This window comes from Leptonychotes weddellii, chromosome 5 (assembly GCF_054177405.1).
Source record: "Leptonychotes weddellii isolate Sample4059 chromosome 5, ASM5417740v2, whole genome shotgun sequence".
In the NCBI taxonomy this organism is placed as follows: domain Eukaryota; kingdom Metazoa; phylum Chordata; class Mammalia; order Carnivora; family Phocidae; genus Leptonychotes; species Leptonychotes weddellii.
Window position 1 is genome coordinate 2,889,275 of NC_138373.1, and position 17,811 is coordinate 2,907,085.

General features: G+C 51.0%; 1 protein-coding gene across 1 annotated transcript in view; it reads left to right on the forward strand.

The window, feature by feature from the left end:
• Positions 1–17,811, forward strand: part of SDK1 (sidekick cell adhesion molecule 1) — an 821,758-nt gene that overhangs the window by 627,943 nt on the left and 176,004 nt on the right. The window contains exons 13-14 of the mRNA XM_081822645.1: positions 1,606–1,782; positions 10,064–10,200. Coding sequence (XP_081678771.1) covers positions 1,606–1,782; positions 10,064–10,200 — 314 coding nt within the window. The remainder of the gene's footprint in view (positions 1–1,605; positions 1,783–10,063; positions 10,201–17,811) is intronic.

The following is a 17,811-nucleotide window of genomic DNA, read 5'->3' on the forward strand; positions in this document are numbered from 1 at the left end:
ATGCCTTCCTCCTTTCTGGAACATCTCACTCTGGGCAGAGGGACATGGTTGCTGCTACGTACATGTTTTTTTTTTTAAAGATTTTATTTTTATTTATTTGACAGAGAGAGACACAGCGAGAGAGGGAACACAAGCAGGGGCAGTGGGAGAGGGAGAAGCAGGCTTCCCGCCGAGCAGGGAGCCCGATGCGGGGCTCGATCCCAGGACCCCGGGATCGTGACCCGAGCCGAAGGCAGACGCCTAACGACTGAGCCACCCAGGTGCCCCACTGCCACGTACATTATTAACTGGATCCCAAGACTGAGCTGCTTTCTCACTCTTCTTGGGCAGGTGTTTGGCAAATCATGAAGTTCTGTGCCTCCACCTGGCTCTCTGGAGTTCCTCAGAGCTGAAAAGCCAAGTTTGGTTTAGTTATAAGAATGTCAGATGCAAAACCAACAAACAAAAACTAACGGTTCAAGATTACCTAGAGACTCCATGGAGGCTGTCTTAGAGAGAGTTGTCATGCCCAGAAAAGAACCCGCTCATCTCTAAATGGTTTGGGAGTAGGATTCCAGAGACAAAGAAGGACAGATAGGCTGGTTTTCTGCTACTCTACGAGCTCACACAGAATCCCTCTGGATCTTTGTGGGTTTCCCAGAGCTTCTTATGTGTGATTAAACAGACAAAATTGGAGCCTCCTTCCCAAGGAGGACTTCAGTTGCTCACTCTTGGGGCACCCCTTGTCCCCGGGTTTCTCTGCTCCAAGAGCACCTAAGCGCCCTAAGGGACAATCTGCAGGTGCATGTTGTACCCCCGAGTCATTTCCTTCTTGGGGGACCAGGTCTATTCTGTCTCAGGGTAGTTTCAGATAAGCAGTTTATTAATGTCTGTGCTCTGTGCATATTAAACCTTTAAAGAACTGGGTACGTTTTGCAAGTCCAGGCAAATGATTTTGGAAAGGAAAGCCAGCACTTTGATTCCACCTAGCAGTGAGTCGTGGCCCCCTGTCCACTGACAGCCAGACGCTGGGCAGGCTCTTAATTGCTTCTACATTCGAAAAGAAAAACGTGCTACAGTGGTCATAAAGAATTAAATGAGAAAGAAAGGCAGTTTTAAGGACAATCTGCCGGAACAGTTGAATGTTAAGAAAACACGCTTATGGGGTATGATCTGCCTTTTTCTAGAATTTGGGTGGTTCCCATCTGAGGAGTTTTCGGACAGTCATTGCCTCCTATCCAGTCAACACTGGCCTCCTCCAGGCGCACTCCTGGGCGGGAAGGTGAAGTAGTTTTAGGAAATGACGGGTGTGATCATGACACGACAGACTTCCCGTCTCTAAACCCAAAGACAAGATCAGTGTTCTCCGTGGTCTTCACTGGCCCGTTTTTGACTTTAGCATCTGTGGTTGTACTGTGACCAAGATAGCTGGTTGCTTTTCTTTTTCCTTTCTTTTAGATATATTCACATGTCATAAAATTAACCCATTTAAAGAGCACGGTTCTGTGGCTTCTGGTCCATTCACAAGGCGGTCAGTTGCCTGCGGCCCAGATCCTAACTCCAGACTCTTGGCTGGATCTTAACTGGAGATCTTTCCTAACTTGTGACTCCCCGCTTGGCCCACAGCTACGTCTGGAAGAAGGACAACGCAGTCATCACCCCGTCCAGCAGTTCCAGGGTCGTGGTGGAGAAGGACGGGTCCCTCCTCATTAGCCAGACGTGGTCGGGTGACATCGGAGACTACACCTGTGAAATCGTGTCCGAAGGCGGGAACGACTCCAGAACGGCCCGGCTGGAGGTGATGTGAGTGTTGCCACCGTGTAGCCTTAACTGCCCCCCCATTATCTGCAGCAGTACGGTCAGCTGTCCCGACTCCAAGTGACCGGCACAACAGTGGGTCCCCAGCCAGCCGTCAGAGGCCATGGCCTTACGCTGGGGTTTTGTTAGATCCTCGAAATTACAACTTTTTGCTCTTGGTTTAGAAGGTTTGATACTTGGTTTTCATCCTCCTCCTCCTCTCCGTTTCCCTCCTTTCCTCCGTTGGCACCCTATCATGGTGGGCTCTACAGACGGCCCGCAGGCTTCCTGAGTGTGTGTGATGTGCCGGGTCTCCGTGCCCCACCCCTAGCCACTGCACCTGCTGACCCCGGGCTCTCTCTGCCCTCCCCTCCTCGCTCACCTAGCCTTCTGCCCAGGACCTCAGCCTGCTGCTGCCTCCACAGCTGGGCCTCTTGTCTTCTGCCATCCCCCCTGAAGGGCTCGTGCCTCCTCTAGAGCTCGGCCACAGGGTCACCCCTGGGTCAGGACACCAGGTGTCTCACAGCCTCCCGGCCTTTGCGTGGACCCTCTTTCAGAGCCCTGGTCGTCCCGGGTGGAAATGCCTGTTTTCACCATACCTGCCCCACTGAAGCAGATGCACCTGGATGGCACGGCTTTGCATTTTGAGTGCCTGGTGGTGCTCTGGGACCCCAGAGGGGCTCGCTAAATATATGTTGGTTGGTGGACATGCCCATGAATGGATAAATGTGTGTAGGTTACTGGCCATTGGCTGGTCCTCCTTCTGATTGGCTCTTCCCTCGAGGCTCACACACCCCAGGCTGTTCCTCCTAAGCACACAGGCTCAGATCCCACTGGGGAGATCCCGGGCCCCTGGCACCCAAACCCCCATTCGTCTCTTTCTGCCTCCTGTCTTTCCTCCTTCTGTCATGTTGGGGATTTCTTTTTTTAATTTTGATAATATTGGAGTACATGACCAGCAAATTCACATAATCCACTGTGCTATTCACATTTTTAAAACTACCTTTGAGAACTCTTAGATCATCCATCATTGGTATCAAATCAATAAATGTTAGCATTTCATAAAGACTCTGTCAGCAGAAGCCAAATTGCATGCTTCTAATACAGTGCATGCTTTTTATTCTGCACAATTTTTATGTTCTACTGATTTACATATCTTCCCTTCTATTTGCTTATTTGATTTCCTCTGAGTAAAATACATTTTTCAGCAAATGTTGCTGTATCTATAAAATAACAGGCTTTCTGTAATGGTAAAACACCTCATCTCTAAATATAGAAATATTTGCAGATTTGTGATTCAGACCAATTTAGGTACACTGGGTTGCAGAACTGGTTTGGAAGACTGGTTCCTTGTGAATTGAGTGTAATAAACACTCTACTCCTGCAAATCTGAATGAATTGAGGAAGCGGTAGGTTATAGTGTGGCCTCTCTCTAGATCCGAATAGGTCTTAAAACCCTACAACATCAGTAATGACAACAGTAATGATAATGGTCATAAGTCACGATTGCAGGGCACTCGTGCTTCTCAGAGAACTTCCAAATCAAGCTTGGTAACATTTCCGTGATTTACTCAGATGACAAAAAAAAAAAAAAGGAAAAAGAATCTCATATTGCAGAAGTGACTGAGAGGTACTTACAGCTAAACAGTGTCCTTCAGAGGAGTCTGAAAGCCTACTTCCCCTGCCTCCCCACTTGAGTTAAAAGCTACTTTGTTAAATATAGAAATTAGGGGCATTAGAAGTGGGCTTTGCAGAAGCAGACGGTTCGTTCATTGGCCTGCTCTCACTGTGTTTGTGGCGAGTTTCAGCGCCCTCCTCTGTGCCAGCCTGGCTGGATGCATGTCCCCTCACCCCCAGGACAGCCCTGGAGAAAGCAGAGTCCTGGCAGGGCCACGGGGGCCAGCAGGTCCTCGGGAGGTGCCGCCCACCAGCCAGGCTGGACTGGACACCCCGCTCCAGCTCTTCCTGACTTTGGGCAAGTAGCCACCGTGTCTCAACCTTGGTTTTCCTGACCGCGAGCTGGACATGTCGTCGTGACCCTATAGGGCTGTTTTGAGGTTTGACCGAACCAGCGTTTGTAGAAGCCTGGCCTGGAACCCAGCTTTGGGTGGGTACTCAGTAAATCACAGCTCCTCTTCCTCCCTCACCATCTCGCAAGAAGGGCCGTGACTCCTTCATCAGGAGCAGCCTCCCCACACCCGGGGCCAGGAAGTTTCTCTTGTATCCTGCTTTATCTTTGACCACATTCTATGACCCTCGGACCCACTACATATGTCTGTTTGCTGCTGAGCTCTCCATGACTGGAACGGTGCCAGGTGCATAAATGTCCCGTGTCAGAGTGAGCCTCGCTCCCCCCCATGAGGTTGAACTGGGCTTACGTAATTGGTATCACAGAGGAGGACTAATTATGAGGGGTCTGCCGTCATCACCTCCCCGGGAGGAGAGGCTCCCACAAATCTCCACGGTGCCACATTGTGCTGTATAAATTAATCACATGCAGGTCGTCATGAAATGCTGGTCGCCGGTTGGTTGGCTGTGTCTTTCACTGATGCCTTTCGCTGGTGCCCCACGGGAAGAAACTAGTTTGGGATGACCCCATACCCCAAAGCGTCTTGCCGTATTGCACACACCAGGGGGACCAGGCTCCTAGAGCTTTATGGATTAATTATTAATCATTTAAAGACCCAATTAGCTTTGCATCTTTCCTTCTGAGATCAGAGACTAATTCTTAGGAGCCTGGAGTACAGAGAAAACCTAATTGATGGAGCTGACTTGAAGATTCGGTCCCTGAGGCAGTGGGAGAGGTTTCTCTCAATAAAGCTACACCTGGGGGCGCCTGGGTGGCTCAGTTGGTTGGGCGACTGCCTTCGGCTCAGGTCATGATCCTGGAGTCCCGGGATCGAGTCCCGCATCGGGCTCCCTGCTCGGCGGGGAGTCTGCTTCCCCCTCTGACCCTCCTCCCTCTCATGCTCTCTGTCTCTCATTCTCTCAAATAAATTAAAAAAAAAAAAATAAAGCTACACCTGACAAAGCCATAATAAGGAGTGAGCGATTTAATACTGCTTCTTGAGAGTTGTCAGGCCCCCATCATCTTCATCCTCAGAGTGAAGTCAGAGAAGATGGGTTTGACCAGGTCATCATTTGTGCATTAAAAGGTCAGCGCTTCCACCTAGAAAAATACCCAGCTGACCCTCTTCTGCACAGCAAGTGCCCCCATGGCCACAATTTTGCCAATTGCTTCGAATCTTTTTCAAAGCTGTTTTCCCCAAACACACTTGGCTTAATCTCCTTCCCATACAGTCCTGGTTTCTTGTTGTTGATCTCCGATAGTCTTGTGGTGTAATTCTCTTGATAGTGACTTCCCCCCACCCCCAGCTCTCTTTAAATTACAAAGTGACTCAGCACCAGCTTCACCCCCATTGCTCCCAGATCCCTTTCATTTGTCACCCTGTCTGCATATCACTGTCTGTGAGTCATTCTGCTGATCATTTATCTCCTTTCAAAGTTGGCAGAGAAACGCCAAGACAGTCTATTCCTATCAGATAAGATTCTCTGAAATGGATTCCGAATATATTAAAGCCTCATTTATCGGTTATTGAGGGGTCAGTCAAGTATTGCGCAAAGCTTAATTTTCCTGATAACCAAAACTTATCATTTAAAGAAACAGTTTACATTTCCAAGGCATATTAAAAAGTTCTTTGCATTGACAAACAGGTAGGATTGAACACAAGAGATAAAGGGGATTTTCCTACAGGACAGAGGCTGGAACTAGGAAAAATCTAAATTTCCTTCCAACTCTTGAGTCCTGTGGTATGTGTAAAACGTCACATTGCTCATTGGGCCACCATCTTGGGCATGACCGTGAACCCATGAAGAGGACTCTGGGGGCGCAGCGGTGGATGGCGGCTCATGATTTCTGGAGGCATCATGTCATGTCCTTGGGCACCACTGGGCTTGTAGCTCCCTGTTCCTACATTAAATGTCTCAAGTCTCAAGGCTGCTTTGTCTTCACAGTTCCAGAGTCTTTTCAATCTCCCCTCCATCTCAGGCCCCTGGCTACTATTTTGCCGTTCAGGGTGCCCCCTTCTTGTGGGCGCTAGGGCCTTCTCGTTAGTGGCTTTTGATCAGCAAAGAGGAGGGAAGTCAGAAACCACTCTTACTAGAATCACATGCTGAGTGAGAATCAGCAAGCTCTGAGGGGCAGGCAGGGACAAAGGGCAGGTGCTCAAGTAGTTTCCTTTCACTCCAGAAGTGGCTATGACTGACCCACAATCTACAAAACACTCCACTCCCCAGAAAAAAAGCTCTCTGGTCACCTGTAGATTGGTCATCTCTTAGCTCTCATTTTAGGCTGAGAGAAACATGATCTGAAATTGAGTGGAAGAACCCCATATTTTCCCAGCTGTGGGAAAGATGTACTTTCAAGATTTAGAAGTGGATCCGGCATGTCCCACGCAAGGCCACAAAACAAGGTGTGCAGAGACACAGTGGTTTCTCTGAGGCCACAGGTTGAACACTCCTGTTGTCCAATAGGAGCCTGTTCCTCTACAGCCTTGGGTCCAGTTCATCCAAACTCAAGGTCCAGAATGGCCACTCTGCAAGGCTTGTCCCCAGCAAGCTGTGCGCCCCCCACCATCTCCTCTCAGAGCCCGGATGCCTGGCTCCTTAATCTCTAACCCTCTTTTGTCTCAGCGTCTGTCCTCTCTCCTGACCATTATAGAGATGTCATATGATCTTTTGTCCAGTCCCTGGGACACTTTACAGTGAGCTGCCCTTGGGGTCCCAGTTCCGGCCCTGGAAAGTCAATGTCACACAGCTAGCCTGGAAAGTTTGAACACACGTGTCGCTTACTTGCCTTCCTCTGTGACCCAGTGCAAACCCTGCATTCCCACCACTGCCCCCAAGCCACCCCCCAGTCTTACCCTTGCCATCAGCAGGCCATTCCCCTTCCTTATCCCTCCTGCCTAAGGGAGCCTCCTCTCCCTTTCCACTCACCCACATGCCTCCAGCCATGTGGCCCCACCGTCTCCACAAGGTGACCCTTGATGCAGCCCCGCCCTGCATTCCCACCCAACATTCTTTTCAGAACCATCCTGTGGCTCCTGATCTGAAGTGCCTCACCTTGTCCCAGTCTAGATGCAGACCTTGTGCCCCTCCTTAGTTGGTCAGCTCTGGGAGAGCAGGACAGTGTCAGCCTCCCCCTCAGCATCCAGGAAAAGAGGCAAAGAAGGGAGAAAAGAAATTTCCTACCCTAGAGAAGGGAGGCAGATCCATAATCAAACAATGCACTGGGGTTCTTGCTCCTGTAGGGCTTCAAGATGTTTGGTGAACTGAAAAATCTATAAATTGCAATGGGAATCAAGAGGTAGAAGTGATCGGTTCTGCTCAAGAATTAGTCAAAGGTGAGAGGGAGGCCACGCCTCGGAGGCCGATTTTCTGATTGGCCCGACCCTCCAGTCAATGGGACATCACGTGTGCCTACACACAGGTCACAGAATGGCTCTACTCAGGGAGATGCTGAAAGTTTGATGCTCTCAGGAGGGCACCCAGTGTGGGCTGGGGGCTGAGAGTGTGGGAGGGCATCTCAGCAGATGCAGGGGCTAGCTCATGGCGTGACCCTCTACTGTGGCAGCAAGCAGGACCTTCGGGAGGATTGCGTGTCATGGCTCTTGGGAGAGCTTGTGTTGGCTGGGCTGAGGCTGGTCTGTGGCAATGAGGGGTTGGTGTCTCAGGGACAGTAGGTCAGACGTAGCGACTACTTAGATGTGTGTGAGGGTGGGCATGGGAGTATAACCACTGACTGAGAGAAGGATGAGCAAACCAACACCCTGGTTTTGGTGGGAAGAATGATTCACAACCAGGGTCAACCCCCCACAGATCGCTCCTCTGAAACGTGTCATTGGACTTGCCTCCTGCCCACTGTAAGATCCTCTTAGGACCTCCCAGCACCTCATTTCCACCACCCCCATCCTTCCAGGCTCTCGCGGTTGCTACATCTGCTTCCAAGTCTTGGGGCTGCATGCACATCTCTCCTCCCAACTTGGAAGTAAGGGGGGGTGGCCCTCAGGCCCGTGTGTGGCAGTGTCCTGCATGAACAACAGCCTAGAACACAAACCAGCCTTGTCAGCCTTCCCAGTTAGTGTTTGTCATGTCAGAAAACCTTGTACTTTAGGGAAAGTCTTTACAGTGCAGTTCTGACCCCCTGGAGTCAGCATGCACCCCACAGGTGAAGGGCACCGTTCCTCACTTCAGACACCAGCTGCAGCTCCACGGCCCCCAGGCCACCCGTGACTCAGACCAACTCACTAGCATTTGGGGCTTCCCACGACCCCAACAGGGTGGATGATTGCCTAGAACAACTCACAGAACTCAGTTAAGTGCCATACTTAGGATTTCAGTCTTATTATAAAGGATACAATCAGGTCCGGACATATGAGAGGCAAGGGCAAGGTCTGGGAGGGTCCCCAACACAAAGCTTCCACGTCTTTGGGAGAGATCATCCTCCCGGCACACAGATGTCTGATGACTGACCAGGAAGCTTAACTGAGCTTGGTGTCCAAAGTTTTTACTGGGGTGTCATCATTGGCCACGTGACTGAGCTTGGTCCCCAGCTCCCACCCCTCCTCTTCCAGGAGATCAGAAGGTCTGGCTGATTTCACTGGCTCAAAGACCCAACCCTCTAACCACATGGTTGGTCTTTCCAACATGGCGGGTCCCCTCCTAGAACTCTGCAGGGGCCGCCATGAGTGCCGTTGTTGGCATAAACTCAGGTGTGGGCTGACGGGCCCCCCACCAACAGCTAAGACAGTCCCTCAGGAACTTCCAAGGGCTTAGAGTTCTACCTCAGGAACCTGGGACAAAGACCAGACCAGCTCTTTATGATACCACAGTCTTATTTGGACATATTTATCCAAGTTTATCTCAGTTTGTTTTCAGGTGGGACTCCTTCAACAACTTTGGTTTAGGTTTCAGAACAAACCAATTTCAATAGGAAATGGGGCGTGGGAGAAGAATAGGTATTTTATCCTGGCATTCCCTTCAGATTGGTCTTCACTGGGAATTTAAGGGAGAATCAGTTACTGGAGAACTCAAAGAGAAACAGCTCCCTCTCTGATTTAAAACCTAACTCAATTAAAGAGAAAACAAGCCAACATTTCAGGCTCAAGTTGATTCTTTATTGTACTAATTTAAAGTTTCAGTCTACACTGGAAATACTAGTTTGTTTATTAATCGTGTGCCTGGGTTAGAGAGAGCTGTGTTTCTTAGGTAGCTGCAAGCATGCAACGGCTTAATAAATTTCAGTGTAATGAGTACGTTTTTAAAATTAAAAATATCAAGCATAATTATGGCTCTTTGTGCTGACCTATGTGGGCCAGCAGTAATTGATGTCTACGAGAGACCAAAAACTAGCGAGTGGGTGACTCGGGTCCACACGGCACCCCTCCCCCAGCACCTGCTGCAGACCTTTCTAGAAGCTGTTCCCAACAGTGGCCACAGAACAGGGTGCCGCTCCTGGATCCGTGAGATGGAAAGTTAAGCCCCAGCCTGGGGCCCCTTAGGATTATATGGTGGCAGACCCTTGCTGGTAGAAACCATGCAGCTGGATTTTGAAGCTTTGTCACCAGTAAATCCCAGGAAACACTTTTCAGTATTTGTTTGCTTTCATGGTGTTTCCATTCTATAGCCCTGCTGATGTGTTATTCACTCTTTCCAGGGCGTTTTAGTCAGTTTTCTCCACGTTTCCCTGAGTCCTTCCCCCAAACCCTGTTTGTTACCCAGCAGAAGACGGAATGACAGCACAGCCCTGTGCTGTCCGTAAGGGGCCAGCCTCGCTGTCCAGGAATACAGGCCGGCCCTTCGGCTGGTGATCCCACATGCTAGCGTTCCAGACTTTCGTATTCAGTCTTATTTCCCAGGCCTTTTCCTGTTTACATGGCTTCCTGCATTTCCATTAACAGCTTCGGGTTGTAAGAACTAATTGCTGACCGAGTTTTCTCAATTAAATAACATACTGTGTAGAAATTGACCCTCCCCACCCGACTGAAGGTACGGAGTCATCAGCTGCGTAATCTCCACCAGAAGGATCAGATCAAATTTCTGTGGTAGAAAAAACAACGTTGTGAACGGGGAAGGGTTGCGGGGGGGGGCAGTCAGTATTTGTGTTTGGGGCATATTTTATATTCTCCATTTTCCAAACATTGCCCGCCAGGCCTGTGCAGGGTAAGGACCAGGCCAACTGTCAAGTCTGATGTGCGCTCTCTTCTCTTTTTGTTCCTTTGTGCCCAAGTGAACTGCCTCACTCACCTCAGAACCTGCTGGCCAGCCTGAACTCTTCCCACAGCCACGCCGTAATGCTGTCTTGGGTTCGGCCCTTTGATGGAAACAGCCCGGTGCTTTATTACATCGTGGAGCTGTCTGAGAACAGTAAGTAATGAAGCCAAGTCGTCACCTGGGACAATAATCAGATTGCTCTCTGCACTCGTAGCACCCTCAACCCTTACTTCTGACCCCAAACGACCAGGAAGATGCTACTGATGCTTTACGGAGTTCCAATGAAAACCCCAGCTCTGGCTTCGGGAAAGATAGAAGGTGACATGGGAGCCTGTGAGGGACGAGAAGGAAGCCTGGGGTCTTCCCGTGAGAGCCCAGATCTGGAGGCCGAGGCCCCAAAGGGAGGCTGTGCACACTCCCGTTCAGCACCGTCCCCAGGGCCAACTCGGGCTTGGGGAACAATGCTGCACCTGGGGCTGGTTGGGAGCCAAGGACAATACTAGTTAGCGTCTTCACACGTTTCCTCTGGCGCAGACACGGGCTAAGTATTCCCGGGGCCGTCCCTTCCTCCCCCTCTTGGCCTCCGTCAGCATTTTCTGGCTTTGCTCCGGCCCCATTGGTCCTCCTTCCCTCCTCTCTGCGGGCCACGGGACGGGCTCCCCAGCGTCTCTCCTCTCTGCCCCCTGCAGTCTCTTCTTAGGAAGTCATGTGCATCCCTGTGATTTAAAGGGCCATCTTTTCCCTGAAGAGAGATCTTGGTCTCCAGCATCCTTCCCTGGACCTCCCCATCTCTGTCTTGTGGTCTCACACATGCTTCCGTGTGAATTCTTCAAACTGTGATTTCAAGTTCTTTTAACCCTGACGATCCTCACCGCATTAGTGTGGGCGTTCAAGTCTTGGTTCCAGCCCCACGGCACCCTTGGTGAGGTCTATGTTGCTCCAGCTGGAAGGCCAAGAACAGGCGCTCCTCCCTCCCTCACCTGGCCCCACGCCCACATCCGCAGCTCAGCCACCCTGCCGGTGTGTATCCTAGGACGTGCTGGACCCTGCTCCCCTCTCCAGCTCTCACCAGGACAGCCTCTAACTGGTCCCCCTGCTTCTACTCTTCTCTTCCAAAGCATTCTGACACAAGCAGAAACACTCATCTTAAAATATGAAGGACGTGTCCTCCCTGGATACACCCCACAGGCGTTAGAATGAAACCCACCGTCCTTGGTGCCTGAGTGCTTTCACCTGCCCTGCCACCCTCCCTTATTATATTATCCCTCTCCCCGTGATCCTGCACTCTCCCCGGGCCTCCCCCATGGGCGAGAGAGCCAGACCACAGGGAGCTGGGATCTTGTGACAGGCCACGTCATGGGGCCCACGGCTTGTCTCCTTGTGCCATTGTCATTATAAACAGGTCCCTGTTCAAGACAGCTAGGAATGGAGCTCTCTCGGGGTCCCGCCGCTGAAACCCGAGTCACGCAGGCAGAAGTGCACGTGGCTCGTGGGCCCTGCTCACTTCTGCAGGTGCGGGCATCCCACAGCTCTGCCCACGCTCATGCCGACCGTCCGCTCGTCCTATAATTAGTGACTTCACTCTCTGAGTCTCTCCTAATTATCTTTCATACTTCCCCCTCGTCTCGTACGAGCGATCCTCCCTCCGATCATCACATGCTCGCACCACAGCAGGCCCTATGTGCCACTCATTTTCCAGCAGAGGCAGCCGCCGCACAGAGTAAGCCTCGGGCCGAGGTCACACAGCCGGTAGGAGGGGGCGGCGGGTTCCCCCCGGGGCCCTCTGCCTCCACAGCCTGTGCTCTTAATGAGATGTTCCGTGGGGCAGAGTCTCCTCTCGGCACTTGGCAGCGGCCCTGAGGTGAATGCCGACCCACGATGGTTCACTTTGGTTCCCGTCTGTGTGGAGATGAAAGGGACCCACTCTGCAAACCTGCCTTCACTTGAGTGGGGCGGTTCCCAAACCAGTCCGCTGAGAGAGGTCCCAGGAGCAAGATGTTAGTCCCTTCCCCAGGGTTTCTAAATTTACATCCTTGGCTATGACGGCTTTGGTTTTGAGCCCCATCTGAAAACCAGGTGCCCGAGGTCCGGGCCCTAGTTCCCCTTTCCCATGGACTCCTCTGACGGCCCATCCAGTCTCTTTCCTCAAATTGGGGGGTAGGGGAGTGAATGGAAACTGGTCTGTGTGCCACCATCCATCGTAGCTTCAGCTCAACAGCTCTGGTCAAAGGGAGAAGGCATCGGCATTATTTATTAAAATAACCTTTCTGAGAAGAAAAGGGTTTCCTGAGGACGTCGTGGTCATGCGGCCTGTAAGAACCGTAGGGCTTGACACCAGTCTGTATGGAAACAGCGACACAGGAGCAGAACTCTTGCCCTCAGGATTCAGACAGACACGGCCCCCGCTGGGCATCCGCATCCTTGAGACCAGGACCGGGTTCGTTCATCTCTGTATCCTCGGCCCCTGGCACCTGGTGGGCACTTGGCAAGTGAACTGAAACAAATCTCTCTGGTAGAGTCCCTTTGTGATGGACTCGGGCTACGGCCCTAGACCCTCTCCCAAAAGACAAGTGCTCCACCATTCTCAGGTTACCAAAATAAGACTTTGTTTCAAAACACCATTCCTGCTGTTTTCTCAACAGATTGCGTGGGTGATTGGTTCTTCCAATCAGACATCTTGCCCAAGCAGGAAACAGGCTTCCTGTGCAATCCTTCATTCCACCCATGCGTCCGCTCACCCAACACTGAGTCCTGACCGGTCATCTGCTTCAGCCCAGGCGCTCTGCCGGGTGCTGGGATGCAGGGCTGAGGTGATCAGTCTCCACTCATTAACTGCAAGGAGAAGGGCACACTCATCACCACATCCTGCCACATAACGAGCTCCAGCCCAGGTTCATGCTGGTGCTGTGGGAGCCTGGTACGAGGGGGACCGGCCGGGACATGAAGCAGAGAGCCTCCAAAGGGGACAGGCCCCAAGACCCGGGCCAGGCAGAGGACGGAGCAGCATCAGCCACGGCCCCAAAGCGTGAGCCTCGAGGCACGGCGAGAGCAGCTGGCTGCTACGGAGACGACAGGGGGGCTGGGCCGGGACATTGCCGGCTGTGGTGGGAGGGTCTGCCTGGGGAAATTCTCCCTCACTCTTGGTGTCCCAACTCAAATATGGCTTTCCTCCATACCTGTCCTTGACCCCCACTGCCATTGTGCCCAGGCAGCCTTCCTTCTTCCCTCCTCGGGGTCCTGATACCGTTATCTGTATTTCCCCTTGAGTATTTGGTACCGTGTGTAATAGTTACTGGTCTACAAGTGTGTCTTCCAGCGAGACCGTGAACCCCATAGGGGTGGCCCGGGCCCAATTCTCTTTGTACCTGTGACAGCCAGTAGAGAGCCTGGCACACACGGGTCCTCTCTGTGGGCGTTCAGTCGCTTCAAGTCCTGGCAAAAGGGTCTGAGAGCATCATTAGTCCCTCATTAGCATCTGATTCTCCCAACTGGACCTTTCTGGAGCTGGCTCCGACTCCCATTTGTTTCTCCTTCAGAGGCTGTGATGTCGAAGAATCTAGAGTATTCTACACTATTACTGTTATTGCTTGAAGTATTATTACACGAAGAACCTAGAGCAGATAAGACGGTTATCTCTGGGCTGATTCCAATTTCTACTGAGCAAAATACGTCTGTGGGCTTTGCCGAAACAGTTCACGGTATATTGCCAGTCGCATAGTTGCCCAACTTGGTGCCACAGCGAACAGGAAGCCCAGCTCTGTCCCCTGGGCCAAGGATCCGGCTTTATTTTTATTAGGAAGCGGTGCCCTTAAGAAACAGCTGAATATGCTGGCTAATTATGGTCGCAAAGAACAGCTTAGCAGCGGTACACTAAAATGGAAATTGTATTTGGCCTATGCTCCACACTGTGCAAGTGGACGAGTCTAACTAACTCCATGCAGCAGTCCATCCATCGGCTCCTTGGGACACACTCTGCAACCAGCTGCTCCTGGCAGGCTGATCGGGACGCCGTCCTCCTGGAAACCGTGGCCCCTGCAGGGGCCAACCTGGCGTGGCTCCGTGGCAGGGGCAGGCCCTGTGCGGCACCTGCCCTCACCACAAGCCAGCCACTACCAGAGGGCCTCTCCAGAGCTTTTATGACACAGAACTCTGCAGCCCCCACTGAGCCTTTGTCCGTGCACGTGCCTGGAGGCGAAACCCTCTCCGGAGAGCACGCTGGGCCTCGCAGGCACCCTGAGGACTGCCCCTCTGTGGAGCGTGAGAGTTCTCTTCGCTGAGGCTCAAAGAGGGCAGCAGCGTCCAAAGGTCTGGTCCGAGGTAACTGCCGGGGGGCTGCTGAGAGCACACAGGGTCTGCAGGCAAGGGGAGCCTGGGGGTCCTGGGTTAAGAGAGCACAGGATTGTTGCGGCCTGAGAGCAAGGATGCGGCGAACTGATCGAGAATTCTGGTGAACAGCTAGAGCATTTGGCCCAGTCTCTTAAGCGCTCATTGAGTTGGATCAAGAATAATCTTTCTTTGAGATGATTATGATAACAAGGCAGGAGAAGAAACCGAGAGAGGCTTTGAAGTGGACTCAGAGACAGATCAAACCCACGTTACCCGGCGTCTCATCCGGCAGCCTTTGGGGCTATCTGCCTCTATAGAGACCCGCACTTTTCATTGCTTTCAAGCTGTTCCACAACTCCGTGGATCGTACAGAACTGAAGAGTAATGCAAATAATTCTCCTCCATAGAAATGCAAATAAATCGTGTCTGGATTATGAGTGGTTCTTGCAGTAACCAGTTATCACTCTGCAGATACGAACCAGGTTTGCATCTATCTGTAAACTCATTTAGAGTGCGCGCCGCAAATTCCCTTTTGGTACCGTTGGAGCACTTACTGGTTGCTTCATGAATTAATGAACTACCTAAAATCTTTAGCACATGTTCATTTTGTATTTGGATGAGAGCCATGGTTTTACCTTTTAAAAAATGTATCCTTTCAGCTGAGTGAGTTGGCCTCTTATAGTATTAGAAACACATGCACTCATTGAACAAGCTTTGGCGATAACCCTGATTGTTGGGAGAGGCAGTCCTTAATCTAATCCTCAAATTGAGCCCTTTGCCTGCACTCCCTGAGCTGCACTAAGGCATTAATTCCACTGCTAAAATAGAATAGTTGAGATCTTTCACCAGCTGGAAAGATTGTCTCTTTTCCTATGAATTTTTTTTACACCGTAGCGCGTGTCCCCCGGGAAGCAGTCACAGGTAATAAACACCCTTACACAAAACTCCGGGCTTTGTTTCTCTTCATTTTTTTAATAGATGCGGGTGTGGTTTTGCCATCACACCTTAAAATACTTGAATTAAAATATAAGATAACTTTGTAATTTTTATTATTAAAGTTAGGCATGCTCACTAATAAAAATCTAGAGCTTACTTGAAGCACAGAGAGGGAAAGGAATCACCACAGTCCCTTGTGAGTTGAAAGCCAGCCCCACTGTCCCACGTCTGCCAGGACTTAATACGCGGCCACCCTCTGCCTTCCAGCTCTGCTTCCCTCCTGGCTCTTTCCGCCTCACCAGAGAATCACCTCCTCCTCCTCATCTCTTCGCCATGCCGTCCGCTCTTCTCCACGGAGGCCAGAGCCTCCCCGGCCTGAAGGCCAAGTGCAAGTGAGTGGCCATGGTGCTCCAGAACGGCTGTGCAGCCCATGTTCTTGATCTCCGGCCACCCAGAGCACCGTGTTCCCTTGGCTTGACTCCTGCTTCCCTCTTGGATCCTGCCCTTCTTCTTCCATCCCTCGAGCCATTCCCTGTGACTCGTCTGGAGACTTCGTTTCCTCTCCTCCCCTAACATGCCAGCATTCCTCACTTGGCTTGCTCAGCCACGGTCTTCGCCTCCTCTGTGCCCCCCAGCTAGTGAGCCCGTGTGCTGCCGTTCCCTAAAACATGTTTGCGACCTAGACCTCGGCCCTGGACCCCAGACTCATGTAACCAAATGTCCCCAGACATCCTCACCCAGCTGTCCCATGGGCTCAGCAAACTCAAACTGCCAGAACTCATCATGTATCCCCTGAGATTGCTCCTTCTCAAGTTAGAAACCCAGACATCGTTTTGACTCTGTCCCCACAAATATAATAATTATAAGGTTTACCTTATACATGTTTCTCCAACCCATTGCCCTTCTCCATTCCTGCAACCCCTTTTCCCCTGCTGGCTGCCACCCCATCACACGGGTCCTTCCAGTTATCCTCCCAAACTCTGCCCTCCCCGAGCCATCAGCAGGAGCCCTCGAGATGTACATGTGCCCGAGTGAAGCCTCCCCCTTCTGCTAGAAACCCTTCAGAGGCCCCTCAGAGAAGGGCCCGCGGGGGGGCTGGGTGCGAGCCCTGAGTTCCTCCATGATCTCCTTCAGCTCCCCCAGAGTGCGTAGGGCTCCACACGGCCTGGAGACTGGTCCCTAGCCCGTCTTCTAGCCACATGGCCAGCCCTGATTCCACCATAGATATTTCATTGCTTAAAGAATAGATTCTAGGCTGATTACTGTGGCACATAGTGCTATTCATCATCCGCCTGCCACCTGCCTCTCCAGATTTATCTCCAGCCACTCACTGCTTTGCCTGTTACGCTTTAGCAACAAGGCATGGCTCGTGGATCCATGCGCACATAGTTCTCTCCCCGTCCCTGCTGCTCTGTCTCTAGTCAACTCCTTGTAGCATCTCCTCCCAGCAGTGTCCCCTGTCTCCCCTTCCAGGGGACACTGTTCCCAGGTCTTGCTCTGGGGGTGGTGGTGTCCCAGATCTTCTCTAGGGGGGCACTATCCCATGTCTCCTGCTCTGGGCGGGGGGTGGGAGGTGGTGTCCCAGGTCTCCTGCTCTGGGGGTGTGCTGTCCCACGTCATCTTCTCTGGGGAGGGATGTTGTCTCCATGTCTCCCCTTCTGGAGAGGAGTGCTCTCCCTGGTCTCCTGCTCTGGGGGGTGTGCTGTCCCAGGTCATCTTTTCTGGGGGGGCAGGGCACTGACGCAGGTCTCCTCCAGCAGTGATGAATTACCCAGCAGGCAAAGTAGGCCCTGAGGGCACAATGAAGGCAGGACACCAACACATGGAAATATCTAGAAGGAGACTCGTAAGAATATTTTTCCTCCTCCCAAGTTTGCAAAGATACTCTCCTATGTCTCCATTCTGAAGATTTTTACTTTGCATTTCTTTGATTACTAGTCCTGCTGAACACATTTTCCCAAGTTCCTTGGCTTTCTGTGCTTCCTCTCTATGATCTGTCAGTTTCCTTTCCTCTGTTTTTGTATCAAAACCTTAGGATTTTTTCTGTCATGTGTGACACGTATTCTTTCAGTTTGCTTTTTACTCTTAATTTTTGTGTATTCCTTTTTGACATACAGAAGTATTTGATTTTTACGTAGTTAAATCTGTTGATCTTTTCCTCTGTGATTTCTTTCATTATTTGTATGTTTGGTTGGATAGCTCAACACAAGCATAAAATACTAGTTCTTGTAAGTTTTCCTCTTGTTTTTAAAGCTTTACTTTTTCATACATTTAACTTTTAAATTCATCTGGAATTTAGATGGAAATTCTGATACATGATTTTTATTTTTTTAAATGACCCTCATTTTCCCAACACAATTCACTGAATATTCCATTTATTTATGGATTTTTTTTTTCCTTTTTTATACATGAAGAGGACCCGTTTCTATAAAAGTCTATTTGGGGTTTATTTGGACCCATTGATTCATCATCTGTTCTTCTTCCTGGTCTCTATTTTAATTG